Source organism: Sinocyclocheilus anshuiensis, unplaced genomic scaffold (assembly GCF_001515605.1).
Source record: "Sinocyclocheilus anshuiensis isolate Anshui unplaced genomic scaffold, SAMN03320099.WGS_v1.1 scaffold1154, whole genome shotgun sequence".
NCBI lineage: Eukaryota > Metazoa > Chordata > Actinopteri > Cypriniformes > Cyprinidae > Sinocyclocheilus > Sinocyclocheilus anshuiensis.
The window spans coordinates 2,816,097-2,836,348 of NW_015542345.1; the positions used below are offsets into that span (position 1 = coordinate 2,816,097).

A 20,252-nucleotide genomic window follows, 5' to 3' on the forward strand; every position below is an offset into this window, starting at 1 on the left:
AATTTAAGGTGTGATAGCAGAGCAGGTCGATGCAAGGAGGACTCTGTAATGCATCCAAAATTGATTCATAATGCCATAATTTAATTTTGAATAAATCTAATATAGTGTTGCAGCTGACGCAAATTCCTCAATAAAATCAACTCTTGGCATATGGTCTATTTTTCTTGTGTGGATCTCAAACTGGGGATTTCTAGAGGAATGTATTAATGTACAGTATCCCTTAGATTTGTTTTTTAAATTTCAAATTGAGAAGAAATCATATCCCTTCCAATGCCCAACTTGTGGGCACCAATTAAAAAGGTTTACCCAACAATGAAAATTCTGTCATTCCAAACCTGTATCATTGTCTTTCTTTTGTGGAACACAAAATGAGAAATGTTCTTTTCCATATAATAAAACTGAATGGATTTGGAATGAGTGTGAGCAAATGCTGACAGAATTTATTTTGGGGTAAACTATTCCTTTGAAAATTGAATGTGCAAACAAGCATTGCTTACCCTTAAGAAATTATGAAAAAGTTGAAAATATTACCCAATTTCAAAATTTCACTCCAAATCTAATCACAAAAAATGCAACGTACGAGTTAAATAGTTCAAATCGATGAACTACGAAAACTATCCTGAGTCAATCTCGGTCCAAACCACCAAACCATTAGATCCCTGACCAGAACATTATATATTAGTTCTAAATGTTTGCATTAGATAAATTAACAGTGTGTCTGACACACTTGACAAGGTCCAAGATCAGGAGAGTTTAAATGGCACTGAACGTGGCCCCCAATGACACAGATTTGCTCATCATGAGCGGTACATGTGAGGGTCCTGCACCCTCTACAGCCTCTTCACCAATCAAACCCTGTCTGTGCAGATTCAGGATGGAGTCAGCAATGATGCGGGCGGTTTTCTTCTGGTAGCCCCCTGACGTCACCATAAGGATGGGGATTCCTCGTCGCCGGGCTGCCCTGAAGATGATCTCATCTCTCTTTATGATACCCTGAAAGACGGGAGAGAATATTTTTGTATTATTCAGTGTTAAACATGGCTTCATATGTAAGGAGTAATTTTTAGCAAAATATCAATCTGAAATTAGTTTAAAAAATGCCACATGTGAGAAGTTTCAAATGAATTGGTTCAAATAGCTAAGCTAATGTATTTGGTGTCTTTCTTTAGAGTTAAGTAAAATAAGGTTTACTGGTTTATTTTCCAACTTGAGCATAAAAAGGTTTTTGCTTAAAACAAGAAAAAAAGTCAAAAATTATCTGAAAACAAGTCTTAATGTGTAATGCACTTTTTTCTTAAGTTAATATTGTTTCACAGATTATTTAAATTTAGGTAACACTTTAGTATAGGGACCAATTCTCACTATTAACTAGTTGCTTATTAGCATGCCTATTAATAACATATTGGCTGTTTATAAATACAGTACTTATAAAGCACATATTCTGCATGACCATATTCTACATCCTTAATCCTACCCAATACCTAAACTTAACAACTACCTTACTAACTAGTAATAAGCAGCAAATTAGTAGTTTATAGAGTAAAAAGTTGTAGTTAATGCTTTGTTAATAGCAAGAATTGGACTCGCTATTATAGCGAGATGCTATGATTAAGAAAATGCTTTTTGCAGAGTATAAAATTTCACATAAACATTTAATAATGAAAATTCAATAATGTGCAAGTGAAATACAAAAAGTACATAAACTTGCTGATAGCATTTGATTTATGAGGCATAATAGGTCACAATGGCATAGGGTAACCTCATGTGCAGGCATATCAAACACTGTCACCATTAATACACTATATATGATTTTAATAAAAAGTCTTTCTTCTAATCTCCCTCCAAATCTTCAAAATTAAGACGTTTTTCAGCACTACTGCCCATTCATTCTGAATAATTGATACAGAAGTTTATTGACCAGGCTAGAAAACCCTGCCGAGTTGAAGCAGTGCGTCTCAGATCTGATATGGTGGACTGAAAGAAAGAATGAGTGACAGCTGTACCTGTGGGGATATAGCCAGCCCTCCAAGAGGGTCTCCATCAAGAATGTCCGTGCCTGCATTGTATATGATGATGTCAGGCCGTATTTCATTCAGTGCCCCTTCTGAATGAAGCTCCACTTTCTGTAGATATTCCATGTCTTCTGTGCCCCATTCCAGCTCCACTTTTCGTTTAATCGCCCCTGAAGTCAAAAATGAAGACCAAATTAGGCTTTCATCACCTTAACTGCAGACGAAGACAAAGGGAGGTAAAATGTCAGCAAACAGAATAGATAACAGCAATTCAGAGCAGTTACACTCAAATACTGGACAAAGAAACCTATTAAAATAACCTATTAAAAGGGTTAGTTCACCCAAAAATGCACATCCTGTTCCAAAAGTCATATGACTTTTTATTTTCCTGTATGACTTTCTGCTCTCTTCAATACAATGAAAGTAAATGGGGACCAGGTTAGGCCAAATGTCTTTTGTGCTATATTCTAAGTCTAAAATCATATAATAGCTTTATTAAATATAAGTCATTAGTCAATTAAAACTGCTTGATATAATTGGTTAAGTTGCACCCGTTTAAAAAAAAAAGATTACATCTTTCTAAAATCTGGGGGAAATGCCACTAAGCATTTTTCTGGCTTTCTTTTCTCACCAAATTTGCTGTGGATGTAGCTGAAAAGAATTAACTATTTACTTTAAAAAGGTAAAAACTAATGCAAGATGTTCTTTCGTTTATTTAAGCCTGGTTTAAAGGCAAATTAAGACCTAATTAGTCTCTTGTGCCTTTCCAGGCAGAGTCAGAAAACAGTGGTACGTTCTCTTTTGAATATACTGAGAAGTCACAGAGGGAAAATGGTTTAGAAAAAAAAAAAAAAAAACTAATGAAAATTTTAAGGAAAGTAAGGTCATGTAAAACTTATCATGAGAAGCCAGGATGTGCCTTCAATAGAGCAATATTATACGTTTATAAAACCTTATGTTTAGCTGGTTACGGTATGTAAATGCATTAATGAAATCATCTCAGATTTGACAAGTTGTCGCACAGTGTGCATTGAAGCTGAACAGAACAGCAATATTTCTGTCACTCCTACTCAAATGTTTGACAGAGCGAGTTAGAAGAGTGCAGATAACGGATGCGTTAATTGACGAAGATTATAATGTGACCATATCGGTGCCAGTTGAAGCGTGTTGTCAGTCATTCCTTCAAACCACTGTGGGCTGTTTCTTTGATATCCAACATATCAATCAAAACATTTCCTGAAGGAAATATCAGTGCATGCAAGGCAGAAAAAGTAGACCAATCACCATTCAGTATGCAAAAGACAATGACATTGTGACGAGAGGGGCGGGGCCGAGAGCCATGGGAACGGAGCGAGGCCGGTGGAGTATATGCTAATGCATGACACCTGTGCCACTCACCGGTCTCGAGTCCCATGGAGGAGCTCCGGAAGGATAAAAGGAGGAGTGACGACAGTGTTGGACGAGAGAGGACCAGGCCTGGATTTTATTTTGTGTTTTGTGTGCGGCAGTCGTCCGCGAGAGGCTGCCGCTTTACTTTCATTTTGTGTTTGTTTATTTTATTAAAGTGTTTAAATGTTCGCCGGTTCCTGCCTCCTTCTTCCTGTGACTACCTGATAACTTTGTTACAGACATCAACGGTCAATTTGAATTTGAATACTGTATCATTGTAAGCCAAGGCTTTCAAATGTTAAGATATATGTACAATAAATGATGCCCAAAAATAAAATAACTGGCATGTAGATGTGAGAAAATATTTGTATCAGAAGCAATGTTTAAGAAGGTACACATAGATGTAAGAGAAAAACAAATATTTTCACAAAGAAGGGTGTTAAGGTAACACTAGAAATGTGTATGATAAAAATAAGATACAAGCATACAGTACAAGTATAGTAGCATGAGGGTTGCAGGACACTGCCCCCTGTAGGAGAGCGAAAGCTCTAACCGTCAGAAGGGTGACATGCATTCTTTCATTTCCTTTCATCTGCCTTCACCTCAGTATGCCATTACTTGAGAGTGTGTGTAGGCATGAATTTGTATAGATATGCAAATAAAGAGCAAGTCCAGGCTAAATTAGTCAGATAACCATGATCCAAATCGCTGCAGCTTCTCGTATGACTGTGGGACAGGATATCTTTACATAATCAGGATCACTTCAAATCCCCATTTACACACTCAAATGCACATTAACTCACTCTTTGCATATCCATCTCCTGGATAGATGTGGCGATTATAGACATCCATTATGTAAACGCGTCCGTCTTCCAGGAAATCCCGCTCGTGGCCGTTTCCCTGCAATATGCATCAAAGAGCAAATTTAAGTTCATATTATGTGGATTCCTGGTTTTGGACTAATAACTACAACTAAGATTAATGTTGCAGCTGGTTTCACTTACTACAGTGAATTAAATATATTTAATAAATATATGGTCTAGTGGTTAACACAAAAATGATTGGTGATTTTAGGAGAAAATCTGCTGAACTCTACATAATGGATTTTAACACAGCCAAATGTGTTACAATGAGCTGAAATTACTATATTAAATAAGAATATTCAATATGTCAGCATGCAAAGAATAATAAGGGTTCAAATCTGTGAAAATCTGCAGAACTCAGTGGGTGAAATCCCAGCTTAAATGCTGCAAAAAAGCATATTTTGTCATCTTGTTTTCCATTAAAAAAAACATATACATCCTCAAAACAAAGAATAAACCATAAAACAAGTGTGTTTCTTGGAAAGTAAAAATGTGTACAAATTTAAACAATAATTACAAAATAATTGTATTATTCATTTGTTAATAATATGATAATTATCAAAATCATCAAAATCAGCCCCTGTGTCAATTCCACCCTTAATAATAATAATAATGATAATAATTATAATAATAATACGGCAGTAAAAGACAAATTTTCATTAGAAAGCTCTTCAGGTAAAATTAATAAACTTAATTTTGCTTCAAGTAAATTATCTTTTTAAAATTATTTTTTGGAATTTTGTAGAAAAACAACAAAAATAAAATAATTCTTTTTGCATCCCTTTTGGCATATCCATGTATCCCATGGAGACAGACGGCAGGACATTTTGGGTAAAGAGATGTATTTCACAACTTGTATTTCATGTATTTTACAAAACTGTTCACTCACTCAGCTCACAAAAATCTCGAAACAGCTTGTCAACAATAGTTACTACAATACAGTGTATTACATGTGTCCAATGCGAGTGCAACTGCTTTTGTTTTTGAAATAGAGCATGACTGACAGCGAGAGATGCGAAGATGAGCTTTTCCGTAGCTCTCCTCTGCTAAGTGTTGAGCTCTGTGTTCTGAAGACATAACATTTCCATCTCTCTTCATTCCATCCTCCTCATCTGTCACGTACAGCGTCTGGCTATTGTCACTTTTAATTTAAAACTGCTGCAAGGCCCACAACTCATGTGTACAACTCCAGCCTCTTATTCCAAAACAGTCCTGTCTCTCTGCTTAAAGCAACCGTTAGCCAATTACGAGACTATGAACCACGCGTTAGGGACACATTCACATTCTCCTGTCTGCACCATCTGTGCACTCAAGCAGTAAAACCTTGCTGCTGGCAAAAAGATATCCATGTAGCAATTTTGAGTTTGGTCCTCTGAAATCTAACAGGCAGCTTACATTAATAATATATACAGGAGTGATTACTGAACATGCAGCAGCCCTTAAGTTGCACCGATGGTCTCTAGTAGAGGTGAACGGTTACAGAACGGTAATATTAGCTAATGCGTCAATGCTATTATAAGACCAGAGGACGGAAGGTACAATATTTCTGCATCAGAGATCAAGTCTGCAATCACCTTGGAACTGTAACGCCCAACAGCTTGTTTACTAATATAAGCACATGCTGGAAATGTCAGATGGACCATTTCATTGTTGTCATGTAGATTCATCCTCTTTAGTTCTCTGCAGGCACTTAAAGAGGTGATAGAGATGCTGTCTCTATCTGTGGATATAAGAAGATATTACGTTATCATGAACTATAAAAACAAAATCAGAAAGATGCTAAGAGATGCTGGGATTATTTTGTAAATCCCCATAGTCATATTGACTGATAAATGCTGCAGCAAAAATAAGGCCTGGAGGTAGGTCTTGAGATGAGTGGGAAATTGATGTCTGATGAATTACACAGACTGTGGCCTGGTGAATATTACGCAAGTCCAGTGTAACGTCTCCCCTCTCGTTATTTTCACAGCCATTAAACCCAGCTGAGACAGCGCTTTCAGGCACATTTATATGCCAACATGAAGATTCCCACCTTTGTTCTGCTTGTGGCCCTCCATGAATTATTCACCCGGCAATGGTATTGACCTGATCTTGTTGGCTTAGTCGATGAGCAAAAGACTATAATTACAATCAAGCCACACTTAAAAATGCTTATGCCAGTTTTATGTGCTACTGTAACACCAAAATTATCAGGAACAACAACTCCTGGGTCCGTGAGAACTTAATTAATAGGCTGGGCTAATTAGCAAAGGAGTAGACTCATTAGGAAGGAGAGTGCAATAAACTGCAAATTTAAGGGAAACATGTTGATTCACACTAATTAAAGGAAGGATATGATGTGTTAAAGGCACAATATGTAATTTTCGCCGCTGGAGGGCGCGTATTCAAGATAAACAAATAGACAAAGGCGTAGTTTGATGACGCCGTGACTGAGTGTGGAATCATGGGAGTTGTGGTCTTCATCCCCACAGCTGATGCAATCCGACGGGACTCGGGCAGAAATCATGTTCATGGATGAGCTAATGATTTATTAACGTAGTAGAATGAAGCAGGGTGAGGCTGAAAGCAGTTGAAGCGAAACGAGGTGCTGAATGAGCGCGACACATGGCTCGAAAGCAGCGGAGCTTTTATTATGCCACAGTCAACCACTTCCGCTCCTTCCGGTCGTGTGTATGTGGGGGAAAAAGCAGTGCTGTTTTAACATACTAGATACATTTGAAAGTTCTGTTATAATGCTACTCTGTGCGGTCGTCACCGGTCTATTAAAACGCACAACATATTAAAGAGTCTTTGGTGTTTCCATGTTTTCTACAAAACGGAAATCGAGGGGTTATGACGTCATTGGCAGGCGACACAATGACACTATGGACACGGTCCGTCTCACTAGTTAAAATTGCTTATTTCTCTGGATTTAAACATTCTTCGAAACATTTAGGATAATGTAAGTACACAAGTCAGCAAAATATATAACACTGTTCTAGTGGTTTTTGGATATTTTAATTAAAAAAATCGTACATATTGTGCCTCTAAGGCAAGTATTCGACTGAAATGGCTGGCTGATATAATGACTATAGTTTAAAAGTTTGGGGTCATTCATATTTTTTTTTTTTTAAGAAATTTATACTTTTATTTAACAAGGAATCATTAAATTGATCAAAAGTGACAGTAAATACATCCTTAACTTATAATGCAACAATGGGGATTTTTATTTTTTTTAAATCTTGGTTTCCACTAAAAATGTTAAGCAGTACAACAGTTTTCATCATAGATGATAATAAGAAATGTCTCTTAAGCACCAAATCAGCATATTACAATGATCAGGATGAAAATTTAGCTTTGCCATCATATTAATAAACTACATTTTAAAATATATTTAAATAGAAAACAATTATTTTAAATTGTAAAAATAAATTACAGTATTATTGTTTTTATTGTATTTTTCATCAAATAAATGCAGACTTGGTAAGCAAGAGAATTCTTTCAAAAACAGCAAACTTATATATGCAATTTAATTATAGCAATAAATAAATACATAAATAAATAACAAATATATATGTATATATTACTGAACCCAAACTTTTGAGCAGTAGTACAGCTGATTAGTATTTTAGGAAAAGTGTACCCTGCAAGGGAATCATATTATTTTGGGTTCCACCACATATAAAAGTTTGAAAACCCCTTTACTAGCGTACCACTCCGCCGTATGTATCTCCTCCAGGCTCTTTGCAGTCATAACCTAACATGGTCAAACTCAAACCAATTCATCACATCTTAAAGGTTAACCTACCCTTAACACTTTGTAGTAAATAGCTCGGTTGATCTCCAGTGGAAAGAGGTTTTGCTCTTGAGAAGAGCGTGCCCAGTTCACATACCGCAACCAGTTTCCTTTCATTGGATCCGTGGCGTCTACACACATCCACCCCGAGGCTGGAAAATATACCTAATGATAATGAAACAAAATGCATTTAATTAAAGACCACTGCTAAAACATACACTACCATTCAGAAGTTTGGGGTTGTTGTTTTTACGGTATTTTTCAATACCGCAAATAAAAGCAGACTTGGTGAGCATAAGAGTCTTTTTCATAAACATTCAAATCTTACAAGACCCCAAATTCTTGAACGGTAGTGTATATTGGTCCAAACAAGCTTTGTGCTCATCAGTGTATTCAGACTTCTAGTCAGGCAGAACTAGAGTTTCCTGTGTGTGGTGTCTAATACGTACCTCCCACATGTAAACATTGCTCGTCACTTGAGATCTCTTCTTTCGTTCTCCCACAAATGGTCCAAACCTTTTGCCTTTAGGTATTAATCTAGATGCCCAGACACCTATAGAAAGACATGGACAGCATGAGAAATCTTATGCAAGCAAACATTGGAAACACAAACTTTATTGTCTTCTCTATACATTCTTTTTTTTTCTGGACGGGTTTTTGAGCTTGAATCCTCAATCAGAATGAGCCACTTTAAGATCTCCAGAGACACTCTCAGAGAGACATTTTTGAAGCATATTCGATATTAATCATTTATCTGTGTATTTCTAGGGCACCACCACAGCGTGCTGCGCATTCTCGATTTCAAACATCAAACAAAATAAGATTCGGAGCATTTCATAGGCTTTCATCAAGCATAAAATACTAATGAATATTAATGCTAATAATGAACACACAACTTCTCGTTAACACAGTCATTTACAAGTACTCAACCATGCTGTTGCTCACCAATGCGATTGGGGTTGACAGCTGATGGTCCCAGCTTCATGCTGTTTGGCAGCCCCTTCCACACATGGGCTGGGATGTCATCCAAGGTTTCATATGTTCCTTGAGGCAAAGCCATTACAGGCTCAAAAAGGGGAGGGGGGGGGACTTTACAGTTTACAATGTGTTCCTTAACTCTATATGTAAGCAGTGCTCATGGTACTTGCTTTTAGAGCAAAAGTATGAACTTTTCTGGGAAAAAAGCATTTAGCCTAAATGGTATTAAAAAATAAATTGTTTCACCATACCTGCACCAAGGATTTAACACTCAACTGAACTTTGAGACTCCTTTTGAGACCTTTCTTATTTCATGGATTCTGTAAAACAGAAAATAGGAGCAGTTATTTTCACCACGTAGAACAAAATAATCCTCTATGTTTATGATGCAGGATGGTACTTGCTCTCAAGCAATCCCTAAGGCTGAAAGCATGAAAAGACCATTTCAAGGTATGCTTAAAACCGCAAATACTCCTTCAGTAAACTCAAAGTCTCTGATATTTGCTTTTCTTTTATTTGCACTATTGTTTGAAAGTTTGGCATCAGTGTGATTTTTTTTGTTTTTTTTTTGAAAGAAACAATTCAGCAATGATGCATTACTTCTTTAGAAGTGAGAGTAAAATCTTTTAAATAGTTACAAAAGATTTATATTTCAAATAAATGCTGTTCAACGTTCTATTCATCAAAGAATACTGAAAAAGATGAATCATGGTTTCCACAGAAAATACTGAACAGTTTTTAACGTTGATAATAAGAAAACATGTTTCTTAAGCACCAAATCAGCATTAGAATGATTTAATATCTGCTGAAAATTCAGCCATCACAGATATAAATCACATTTTAAAATATATTAAAAATAGTTATTTTAAATTGCAATACTATTTTACAATATTACTGTTTTAACAGTTTTTTGAGCAAACAGCTGCATCCTTAGCAAGCATAAGAAATTGTAAATAACATTAAAATAACAAAAAAAAATCTTAACCCAAAAAACCCCCCAAACTTTTCAATGGCAGTGTTTTTAATTACAACATAATTAATTCAGTAAATTCGTCAACAAATGATCAAGTTGCTTTTCTAGCATCTTAACTTCTGAGAGGTTTTAGTAAGTGAAAAGGAGCCACCTTCAAGGTGTTTTTCAAACCAAATTGTGTTCTAACGTGTGGTTAGACTATAAACAGTATCTATTACCGGAGGCCTCACCAACATTACACGTGTAATTAACCCAGCTTCACCTAATATCCAACCAACCACCTGAGAAATAGCCCTCCAAAAACATATTACTTAGTCAGGCATACAGGTGCATATCCCACAGTTTTAGACAAACGATGATCCATTTTGTTGTGGGTCTGCGGAGAATTCTTCTCATAGCATAAGAATAGAGAAATAACCAAAGAACGGTAAGTAGAACATTGTCATCAGGTTTGGATGACAGCTAGAGAATAAGGGAGAATTGAGAAAACAGCATGACACACAAGGGGCCTCTCTGATGTGACACTGTTACATAAGCGTGGAGGTCGGAGACAGATTCTCGGCTTCTGCTGCCTTTGACTTTCACATGGGTGGGAGCATGCAAACCCAACACAACAGAAAGTGTGTTAAATCATGCTTCTGGAATCAAATTAAAACACCAAATTAATACTTTTTTGTCGGAATGGATGTTTGCAGAAATAATTCATGACATCATTACACCCAAATCTCAGTAGTGAATAAAAATAGATGTGATTTCTAATTGGCAGAAGCCTATGTGTGGTCACACAGCCACTAAAAGATTCTTTCTCTCAGTCAGTAATAGTCTTTGCGCTCAAGTGTAGTGCAGTCATTAAGGATTCAATATTTTATCTTGTCAGTAAAAAATTATTAGTCTGCAGCAGTGACCTGCTCTGAAGTCATAGTCTCATAAATGTGTGGAATAACTTTATAATGAAAAACTTTAACTACCAACTTTACATACCTTTTAGCATTTTATTTTAGGGAGTATTTTAGGGAGTATTTTATTCCCTAATTTAACCCCAATCAGTAATTTTATTCTAACAATAAGATGGCTCTTTTTGTCCCTGGATTTCCTAATCTAGTTGTCAAATAAACCTGGCACTGTATATTACAGATATTGTTGGATCCTTGACAACTTGCTTTAGTTCCACTTTTGGATAAAAGCATCTGTTAAAGGCACAATATGTAATTTTCGCCGCTGGAGGGCACGTATTCAAGATAAACAAATAGACAAAGGCATAGTTTGATGACGCCGTGACTGAGTGTGGAATCATGGGAGTTGTGGTCTTCATCCCCACAGCTGATGCAATCCGACGGGACTCGGGCAGAAATCATGTTCATGGATGAGCTAATGATTTATTAACGTAGTAGAATGAAGCAGGGTGAGGCTGAAAGCAGTTGAAGCGAAACGAGGTGCTGAATGAGCGCGACACATGGCTCGAAAGCAGCGGAGCTTTTATTATGCCACAGTCAACCACTTCCGCTCCTTCCGGTCGTGTGTATGTGGGGGAAAAAGCAGTGCTGTTTTAACATACTAGATACATTTGAAAGTTCTGTTATAATGCTACTCTGTGCGGTCGTCACCGGTCTATTAAAACGCACAACATATTAAAGAGTCTTTGGTGTTTCCATGTTTTCTACAAAACGGAAATCGAGGGGTTATGACGTCATTGGCAGGCGACACAATGACACTATGGACACGGTCTGTGTCACTAGTTAAAATTGCTTATTTCTCTGGATTTAAACATTCTTCGAAACATTTGGGATAATGTAAGTACACAAGTCAGCAAAATATATAACACTGTTCTAGTGGTTTTTGGATATTTTAATTAAAAAAATCGTACATATTGTGCCTCTAAGGCAAGTATTCGACTGAAATGGCTGGCTGATATAATGACTATAGTTTAAAAGTTTGGGGTCATTCATATTTTTTTTTTTTTAAGAAATTTATACTTTTATTTAACAAGGAATCATTAAATTGATCAAAAGTGACAGTAAATACATCCTTAACTTATAATGCAACAATGGGGATTTTTATTTTTTTTAAATCTTGGTTTCCACTAAAAATGTTAAGCAGTACAACAGTTTTCATCATAGATGATAATAAGAAATGTCTCTTAAGCACCAAATCAGCATATTACAATGATCAGGATGAAAATTTAGCTTTGCCATCATATTAATAAACTACATTTTAAAATATATTTAAATAGAAAACAATTATTTTAAATTGTAAAAATAAATTACAGTATTATTGTTTTTATTGTATTTTTCATCAAATAAATGCAGACTTGGTAAGCAAGAGAATTCTTTCAAAAACAGCAAACTTATATATGCAATTTAATTATAGCAATAAATAAATACATAAATAAATAACAAATATATATGTATATATATATATAATAAAAATATATAACAAAAGGGTGATTACATTTCTACAGGATTTGCAGTTTAGCAGTGGGGGATGGGCGATCAAGAGCCCAACCCCCAAAAATGGGATTGAAGAACATGCTCAACAACAATGATGGGAATGTTGGAATGTACAACTTTGAAATAAATAAGTAAATAATAAAAAACAAATTGTGAATTATTAATTGACAGATCTGCAACTAACAAACTTTTGCTTATCGGCAAGAGGGTGACAGTCTTAAAACAGCCAAATATCATCTGATTTAACATCCTATAGCAGATATATATAAGTTTATCACTAATTAAGACAACAACTGTGATCACAATTATCATTATAATTAAAAAATAATAATAACTCAATTGTGGTTCAATATGAATATTTCTACACCTACACTGCTCGATTGTAAGAAAGGGACAGGGTTCAAGCGGACTAAATATAAAGGGACAGGGTTCCGGCACACAGTACCAGAGAGAAGTCATTTTACTAGAAGATCAAGTTATGACATGATTTTAATAAAAAAATAATGAGGTAAAATAAAATTAAACAGCCATGGTTAACCATAACATATCAAAACTGATGGAAAAATTTCAGTTCATTTCATTTTTTTCAGCAAAGATCTTTCACTATAGGTGACATATATTTTGCTTTCTTGATTCAAATTATCTTGAAAAACTATAAAGCACCCATATTACCTCACTGAAAACCTGAAACATAAAGAATTACAGATGTCTCAGAAGTGATGAGTGTGACAGCTGTCATCTGAAACTCTTTGCAGCTGATTGCCCATTTAGAGCTCTGCTTCTTAATTCAACTCTTTACCTCAGAGTCCTTGGTTGTGAGACAGTTCTCTTTTTTAATTCTGTTATCTCATCAAGCACTTCCTTGTCTCTTTCGCTTCATCCAGCTCTCCTCTCGCTCGGGTGACCATGACGTCAAACCAAATATTTTCTGCTCACCTTCACAATCCCCAATGTCCACAGAGAGAAGCTAGGTCACAATGAACATGCATTCTCACAAGTGCTTGCTTAGCTGCTTTGGTGTTAATTAGTTTGTAAGTCAGCCTATAAACACTTGTGACCAAGCAAATATCAAGATGATAAGCATAAAATCAATGACTGGCATATGGCTGATATCCATGTGAAGTCTACACTCTTGGTTAAGGATCATAAAACCTGTAATTTAGTGAGAATGATTAAAGAAGGGTCATATTTTATTAATGAGTGGGATAATTTACCATCTCAGCACTGCATTGGATATGACATATTCTACTGCTGCTAAGACCAACAGAGTGGCTTCTTACAATATTCATATCTGGTCTCTAAAGGGGTCATATCATGCAAAATTATTTTTTCTGGATCTACAGAAACTACAGAAAAAGCCATTACCTCATTACACACTATAAGAGCATGTACAATATCATAACAAACTTGACAGCCCAGAAAAATAGCATTTCTATAATTGAGTAGTGATTGCCATGGCAATCATTCTAATGACACACTCAACAGCCAACACTAACGGAGTCATGACAACAAAAGAAAGCATGTTTCAGCTGCAGAAGAGTCAAAGCTGTTGCATACAAGTAATCAGAGTGCAGAGTTATTGATTTCGCCTCCAAAAAGGGGGTATTATCTCATCTACGGCGTCAATTCCATTGACTGACAGAGTGAAGTTGGAAAAGGACTGCTCACCTGATGGGCATCTAGATCGATGATGGTGGCCCTGGCAACTCCTTCCACCCTCTCAAAGAGAAACTGCAGAGGGAAACACACAAGGGAGGCAGTTAGGTTGTGCCTGAAAGAGGAACAAATTGCAGAGATGTTTGTGGATCTCATGACATGGCAACAATCTGAGAAGGGAATGAATGTGGAAAAAAGAAATCAATGGATGAGTTTCAGTAAAAAGATGGTACAGAGATGCCGAACATGATATCTGTACCCATGAGTCTGTGCAGGATGGTTTAATAAAACTCAGAGGCTGGATTGTAAACGGTTTAATGACATGTTTATGTAAGTAATCCTCTTATCTTTAGTCTGTTTATTTCTTAAATAGAATAAAATTATATTATTTCTTAACAATACCAAATGGAAACTATACTGAATATGATAAGCAAATCCACAACCCCAAAATGCTCATTTACAAAGTAAAAATGTTAGCCAATAACAACAGCAGGTGAATAAGAGTGGTAAAGTTACAGTGGTAAAACAACACTATATTTGATCATTTGGAGATGATTGAATTCATGTAATTCAAAAAACTCCACCGACTACTGTATATGCATTTAAAGACTATTTTCAATTAGTTTAAATATATGGCATTATTTTTCATATTTATTAATAAAAATATATTTTTAAGTGAATCTGGATAAAAAGAGTTGAGTAAAATAACTATTCACTCAGCAATATTAGATTTTGACATTGGTCATCATAATTTCAGTCAGCAACTGGTCAAAGATTTAAACTGTTTAACTGCCATGTTATTCATAATTCATTCACATTATTTACAACTGTTTTAGATGACTAATACATTTCTTATAGAGGCCCATTTTGCAATCTCTAATGTTTTGATGCAAACATCTCACCTTGATCGCTAGTGTGATGTCAGCGTAGGCACAAAAACCTCCTCCTTTGTCACTGGAGCAGTGGTGGAAGCCTCCTCCTGCATAAAGCAGAATAGAGCCTTAAAAACAGCTCAGTGCATAAAAATGGCGCCTGTATTCCAGTGCCACCAGAAGATTTCCATCTGAATGTTCCCACAAAATGTGGGTGATTGAAAGACTAGTTTTTAATTAGGATCGTATTTATACATTCAGGCAACAGATCTGATCTGTCCTCCCATGACCTGCCACATTTAGCCTCATTAAATGACTTTGCACTCCGGAAGCGGGCCGGTTGCTGATTAGCATTTATTGCTTATTCACACGACCCCGCTTGCTGATTCACACCTTTCAATTACTGTGCAACACCCTCCAGAGAACAACGCGTGCATTTGAATGAATAGTCGTCGGTTGTCTATTAATGTTTAGCAATGCAGAGGCAAAGAGTGGCTCTGTTTCTCAGCGGTAAGAAGGAAATGGCTGAGCTAGCAGGAGCCACGCTTTTTCTCCCACTTTCTTCAGAAACGAGGATGTGAATAGAATAGTGAATGCATTGATACATAGCCATGGGGGGAAGTCGTGGCCTAATGGTTAGAGAGTTGGACTCGTAACCCAAAGGTTGCGAGTTCGAGTCTCGTACTGGCAGGGATTGTATCACTTTTTTTTATCTTTGGGGAATTTTGAAGTTACCAAGAGAACAACCCTGTTACATCTTAATATTAAAGAGTCTAGGGCTACCAGTGGAACATGACTATTTTAAAAATATATTTTAAATAATAATAAAAATATTATTTATTTTATGTAATTATAACATATTCTTTGCTCTTTTTTTCCATTTTTTCCCCGCTCAATGTCAGTTGAACGCTGACAAAATTAGAGGGAATTTGTTGTGACTATGTAATATCAGGATGTTTGAGAATCAAATCTACTTTAAATGATCAATAGTTTGTCTGAGATGGAATCAAATATGCAGGGAACACAGCAAATCCATAAGCCACAGTAAAATGCACTTATTCTCTTGGCAATTGTTTTTCGAGTGATGATCGGGAACATTAGAGAAAGAACTCACCCACATTTATTGCCCATCCTCGATCCATTGCCAGCTTTCCAGCCTAGGTAAGAAAAAAAGAGAGAGAGAGAACACTTTACTTTCATGGTTTAATTTTCCAGCTGGCATTTTCAGTCATCAATAAATGAACAGAAAAACAGAAATCTGTTCATATGCTGGATAAATCAAAAGCAGAGTAACTTGGCGCTAAAGCTGAGGGAGGATACAACATTATCTGAACTTCTTTCATCTCTGATTATAAATCCTTTCAACTTCACAGAGGTTCTGTGCATATATGGTCTGCTAATGGTTTAGGAGGGGTTTTGTGCAGCTTTTTACAGAGCCTGTGCATTTCTAATATCTAAATTCACTCAGTTTAGTCATTTATTTTAGTTGTTAATGCTTTCCTCATATATTCTTTCCTTTATTCACATATCTGTTTCCTATCTTAGTTTTGCATTTCTGTTATTATGAACATAAGGGAAAACCAATCTATTGAACACATTTAATGGCCGAGGAATAACAGGGAACGTCTTTAAAATAGTGCTTATATCACAGCAAGGGTTATCCACTTGTCTATCACAGATAAGACCATCTTCCAAGAGTGGCGCATTCCAATGAGTTTTGCAATAAAAAGAAAACCTGATGCTGCTTTGTTGAAATAATAATCAGATTTTCACTCGTCTTTCAAAATGAGACCAGATCATGTTTTCTTTTATCATTTCTTCTTGTCAAAAGTAATTTAGCTGCCTCCATGAGTCTTTGGAAGCTCCGAGTACTTAGCACTGCAGTACCATTCAGAGTTGTATAGCCTTAAATAGGTTATGTTGAGGGACATTTTTCATAAATAGTATATTTTTTGTTTTTTTTATTCCTGATTATATATATATATATATACACACACACACACATATACACACACACACTACCATTGAGGTCACTAAGGTTTTTTAATGTTTAGAAAAGAAGCCTCTAATGTTTACCAAGGCTGTATTTATTTAATAAAAATCAAGTAAAAACAGTCATTTGCTGAAATATTGTTAACATTTTAAAATGACAATTTTCTATTTTAATGTTTTAAAATGTAATTTATTACTGTGATGGCAAAGCTACATTTTTGCAGCCATTACACCAGTCTTTAGTGTCACATGATCCTACAGAAATCATCTAATACGCTGATTTGGTGCTCAAGAAACATTTCTTATCTTTTTACAAACATCTATTAAAGACCTTTTACAAACACAAACAACGAAATATAAAGTAGAAACTATGCAATATTATTTCTGATTTGTGTTGCTCATCTATTATGAATTTGTATTATTACACACTCTGCGATACCAACTAATGATAATTTTAGACCAGTTTAACTGTATCTAGAATTGATATACAGCCCAGTACACTCATGACACTCTCCTCTGAGTGCATTTAAAGCTACTTTCAGTCACTCATGAAGTAGAGTGCTAAACTGAGAGGAGAGCTCCACACATATACGAACACACACACAGTGCTCTTGAGCTCAATCCCTTGGCTGCAGCCAGTGCATGGCTTTGCATAAGGAGAAGGTTATCAGTGAGGCTAGAGCCCTGAGCGGCTCCTAGGAGGCACAGCTCAGCTCAACTCAGCTCTATCTTTCCTTTTTAACTTTCTCCCACTCTCCCTCTCCTCAGGATTTCTACTGATAGGGGATCCATCAGTAAAACTGAATCAAAATGATTTGAGTCTGCAATCATTTCAATCAATTCAAGGGCCAGAGTGCATATAAATTTACTCATGATTAATATTTTATTCAAAACATCCAGTGTTCTCAATGAAACAGAAAAGGCAACATGGAAAAAGTCTATATAGGCCTCAACAAAATATGGATTTTTGGGCCAGTAGTTCACATTCAGTTCAGCTGATATATATATATACACACAGAAATGGAGAAAAGTGCACCAAAGCTGCATTTGTTTGATCAAAAATACACTAAATACAGCAATATTGTGTAATATTATTACAATTTAAAAACTGTTTTAGATTTAAATACACACTACTTTAAAATGTCCATTATTCCTGTAATGGCAAAAACAAATTTTCAGCAGCCATTTTAAATTTATTTTTAAAGAAATATTTCATGCCAGCTATAATGTATCCCTGTTATTTAGACTTTTGCTGGAATATGATGAAATACATTGCAAAACAATATTGATTTATTTATACCAACACTTTCCAACTGATGCAAAGACTATCACAAGTCACTTGCACACTTTGACAAATCCCCACCTGTTTCATTTCACTCCCTAGACCCCTAAGCAGTGTATAAGTATATAGTAAACACAAATCTACGAAACATTGGGACAATGATGACTGTTTCCTGGGACACCATTAGAATTCACTCATTCACACTGGCTCTGGGCCATGCTTATTTTTAAATGTATCTTCTTCAGAATCTAAACAGGGCTCATATCAGTGCCATTTCTAGTCGAACTACCTAAATTACATCACGACCGCTCTGTGTGAAAAGCTTCAATTTATACAAACATCCACCGCCACATTCTGCATCTCTAAACTCAAACTCGACCGGCCTATTTGTAACTGAAGTAGTGCTATTAAAGCAAAGACAAGCGTGCACATCTGATCTCATTCATAATCATCACATTAAGACTCTGATAATAAAAAAATCCACAACAACAGAACAGAGATTAATGATACGAGTCTGCCCATTATGATAATTCCTCCTAAACGCCCACAATTACACAGCGGATGTTGTCTAACCTTGAACTTCCTTGCTCACTACCTAAGACGGGGACGGCCCGCAAATACTCCCATGTTCCCCGAACCAGAACTACAGCTCCATCCAGCCTGTCGTCTGCTGACTGAAATGGCAGTCAATTAGCAGGCCGTGAAAAGGGCTCAATGGGAGGTGTAATTATGTTCTCGGGCTGAGAGGGACGTGTGGAGCACACTCATCGCGAGTTCGTCTGCCGCGCAGTGCAGTCTGTCAGAGCGCAGATGCACTGTGGAGAACACCTGGCATACCGCAAAGTAATTTACTGCAGTCTTTTACATCACTGGAATAACAGGGAGGATAGAAAGTAGGGAAGGATGTCCTCAAGATGGTACTGCTGCTAGAAGATTGACACCAATGTGCCTTAAAGGAATTTCCTGGGTTTGGCTCAATCAACAGCCTTTTTGGAATAATGTTGATTACCATAAAAATTCATTTCGGCTTGTCCATCCTTTTTTTAAAAAGCAAAAAAATCTGGGTTACAGTCACAGTGAGGCACTTACAATAAAGGTGAATGAGGCCAATCTGTAAACATTAAAACACTGCTTTAATAGTATAGCCACAAGGAGTAAACAATATGGGTGTTAACATGATTTTATTATGAAAAAATTGCCTGCTAAGTAGCATTTAATTGTACGACTTTAGTCAAGTTTTAACAGAAAAAAAATTTATGTTAATTGCCTATATAAAATTATAAGCTTCATATTTCTGCTTTTAAATCCTTATAAGCGCTTAACTGTAACCTCTATGTTTGCTTTGTTAAAGGTTTTTTTTTTACAAGTAAAAATTATTTAGGTGGTAATATAGTCCACATAATGCCCAGGTGCTTCAACTGTTTGGGAAAACATGCCATTAAATATATATTTTGCTGTGCATTTACAGTCTCTATTGCTTCAACAATTTTAGAATCTGTTCAAATCAGTGAATAATTTTTAAAGGAATTGGTTTAGTTGTTCTGAAGTTTCAAAAAGACTCACCCTGTCATTACATTTTCCTAAGAAAATGTAAATCTCAATTACTACTATTATTATAGATAAATACTGTGATACACTCTTCTTGGTAGAAATACCAAATGGTCTTGAAAGTAGTAGCAATTCTGAGTTGTGTTCTCATTGTGTGCTTATTGCTTAAGTTTAAGCAAATAAAATATTTAAATACAACAATTTAACCATCAGAAAGCATTTCCTACAGAGAAAACTGTCATGGGCTGAAGTGCGCAAACATCCAAGCAGGTTATTAAGATCCAAAAACAGATACCTCCTTTGAGAAATAAAACACTGAAAATTCATAAGCAATTAAAGTAGCACTCTCAGCCTTTATTTTTTGTTTCTCTGCTTAACTCCCAAGCAGAAAAGCAGAAAGTAATGTGTCTGCTTCTATGATAGCTTCAAAAGAGGCTGTTAGTGTTAATTTGGTTGTGTTCCCTG

The 20,252-nt window shown here is 35.9% G+C and overlaps 1 protein-coding gene and 1 long non-coding RNA gene across 2 annotated transcripts in view; both read right to left on the reverse strand.

Moving 5' to 3' along the window:
• Positions 1 to 262: 262 nt before the first annotated feature.
• The window catches only part of LOC107691382 (histone deacetylase 11-like), a 25,035-nt gene continuing 5,045 nt past the window's right edge, over positions 263 to 20,252 (reverse strand). Inside the window, exons 6-11 of the mRNA XM_016489951.1 lie at positions 16,080 to 16,122; positions 14,996 to 15,072; positions 14,106 to 14,168; positions 4,205 to 4,301; positions 2,004 to 2,182; positions 263 to 993 (exon numbers count right to left, since the gene is read on the reverse strand). Of these exons, the coding sequence (XP_016345437.1) occupies positions 754 to 993; positions 2,004 to 2,182; positions 4,205 to 4,301; positions 14,106 to 14,168; positions 14,996 to 15,072; positions 16,080 to 16,122 (699 nt within the window). The 3' untranslated portion in view covers positions 263 to 753. The remainder of the gene's footprint in view (positions 994 to 2,003; positions 2,183 to 4,204; positions 4,302 to 14,105; positions 14,169 to 14,995; positions 15,073 to 16,079; positions 16,123 to 20,252) is intronic.
• On the reverse strand, positions 8,095 to 9,288 carry LOC107691340 (uncharacterized). The gene is made up of 4 exons (XR_001634532.1): positions 9,269 to 9,288; positions 8,985 to 9,083; positions 8,489 to 8,592; positions 8,095 to 8,204 (listed from the first exon to the last, which is right to left on the reverse strand). It is a non-coding gene; the product is annotated as an uncharacterized LOC107691340 (long non-coding RNA).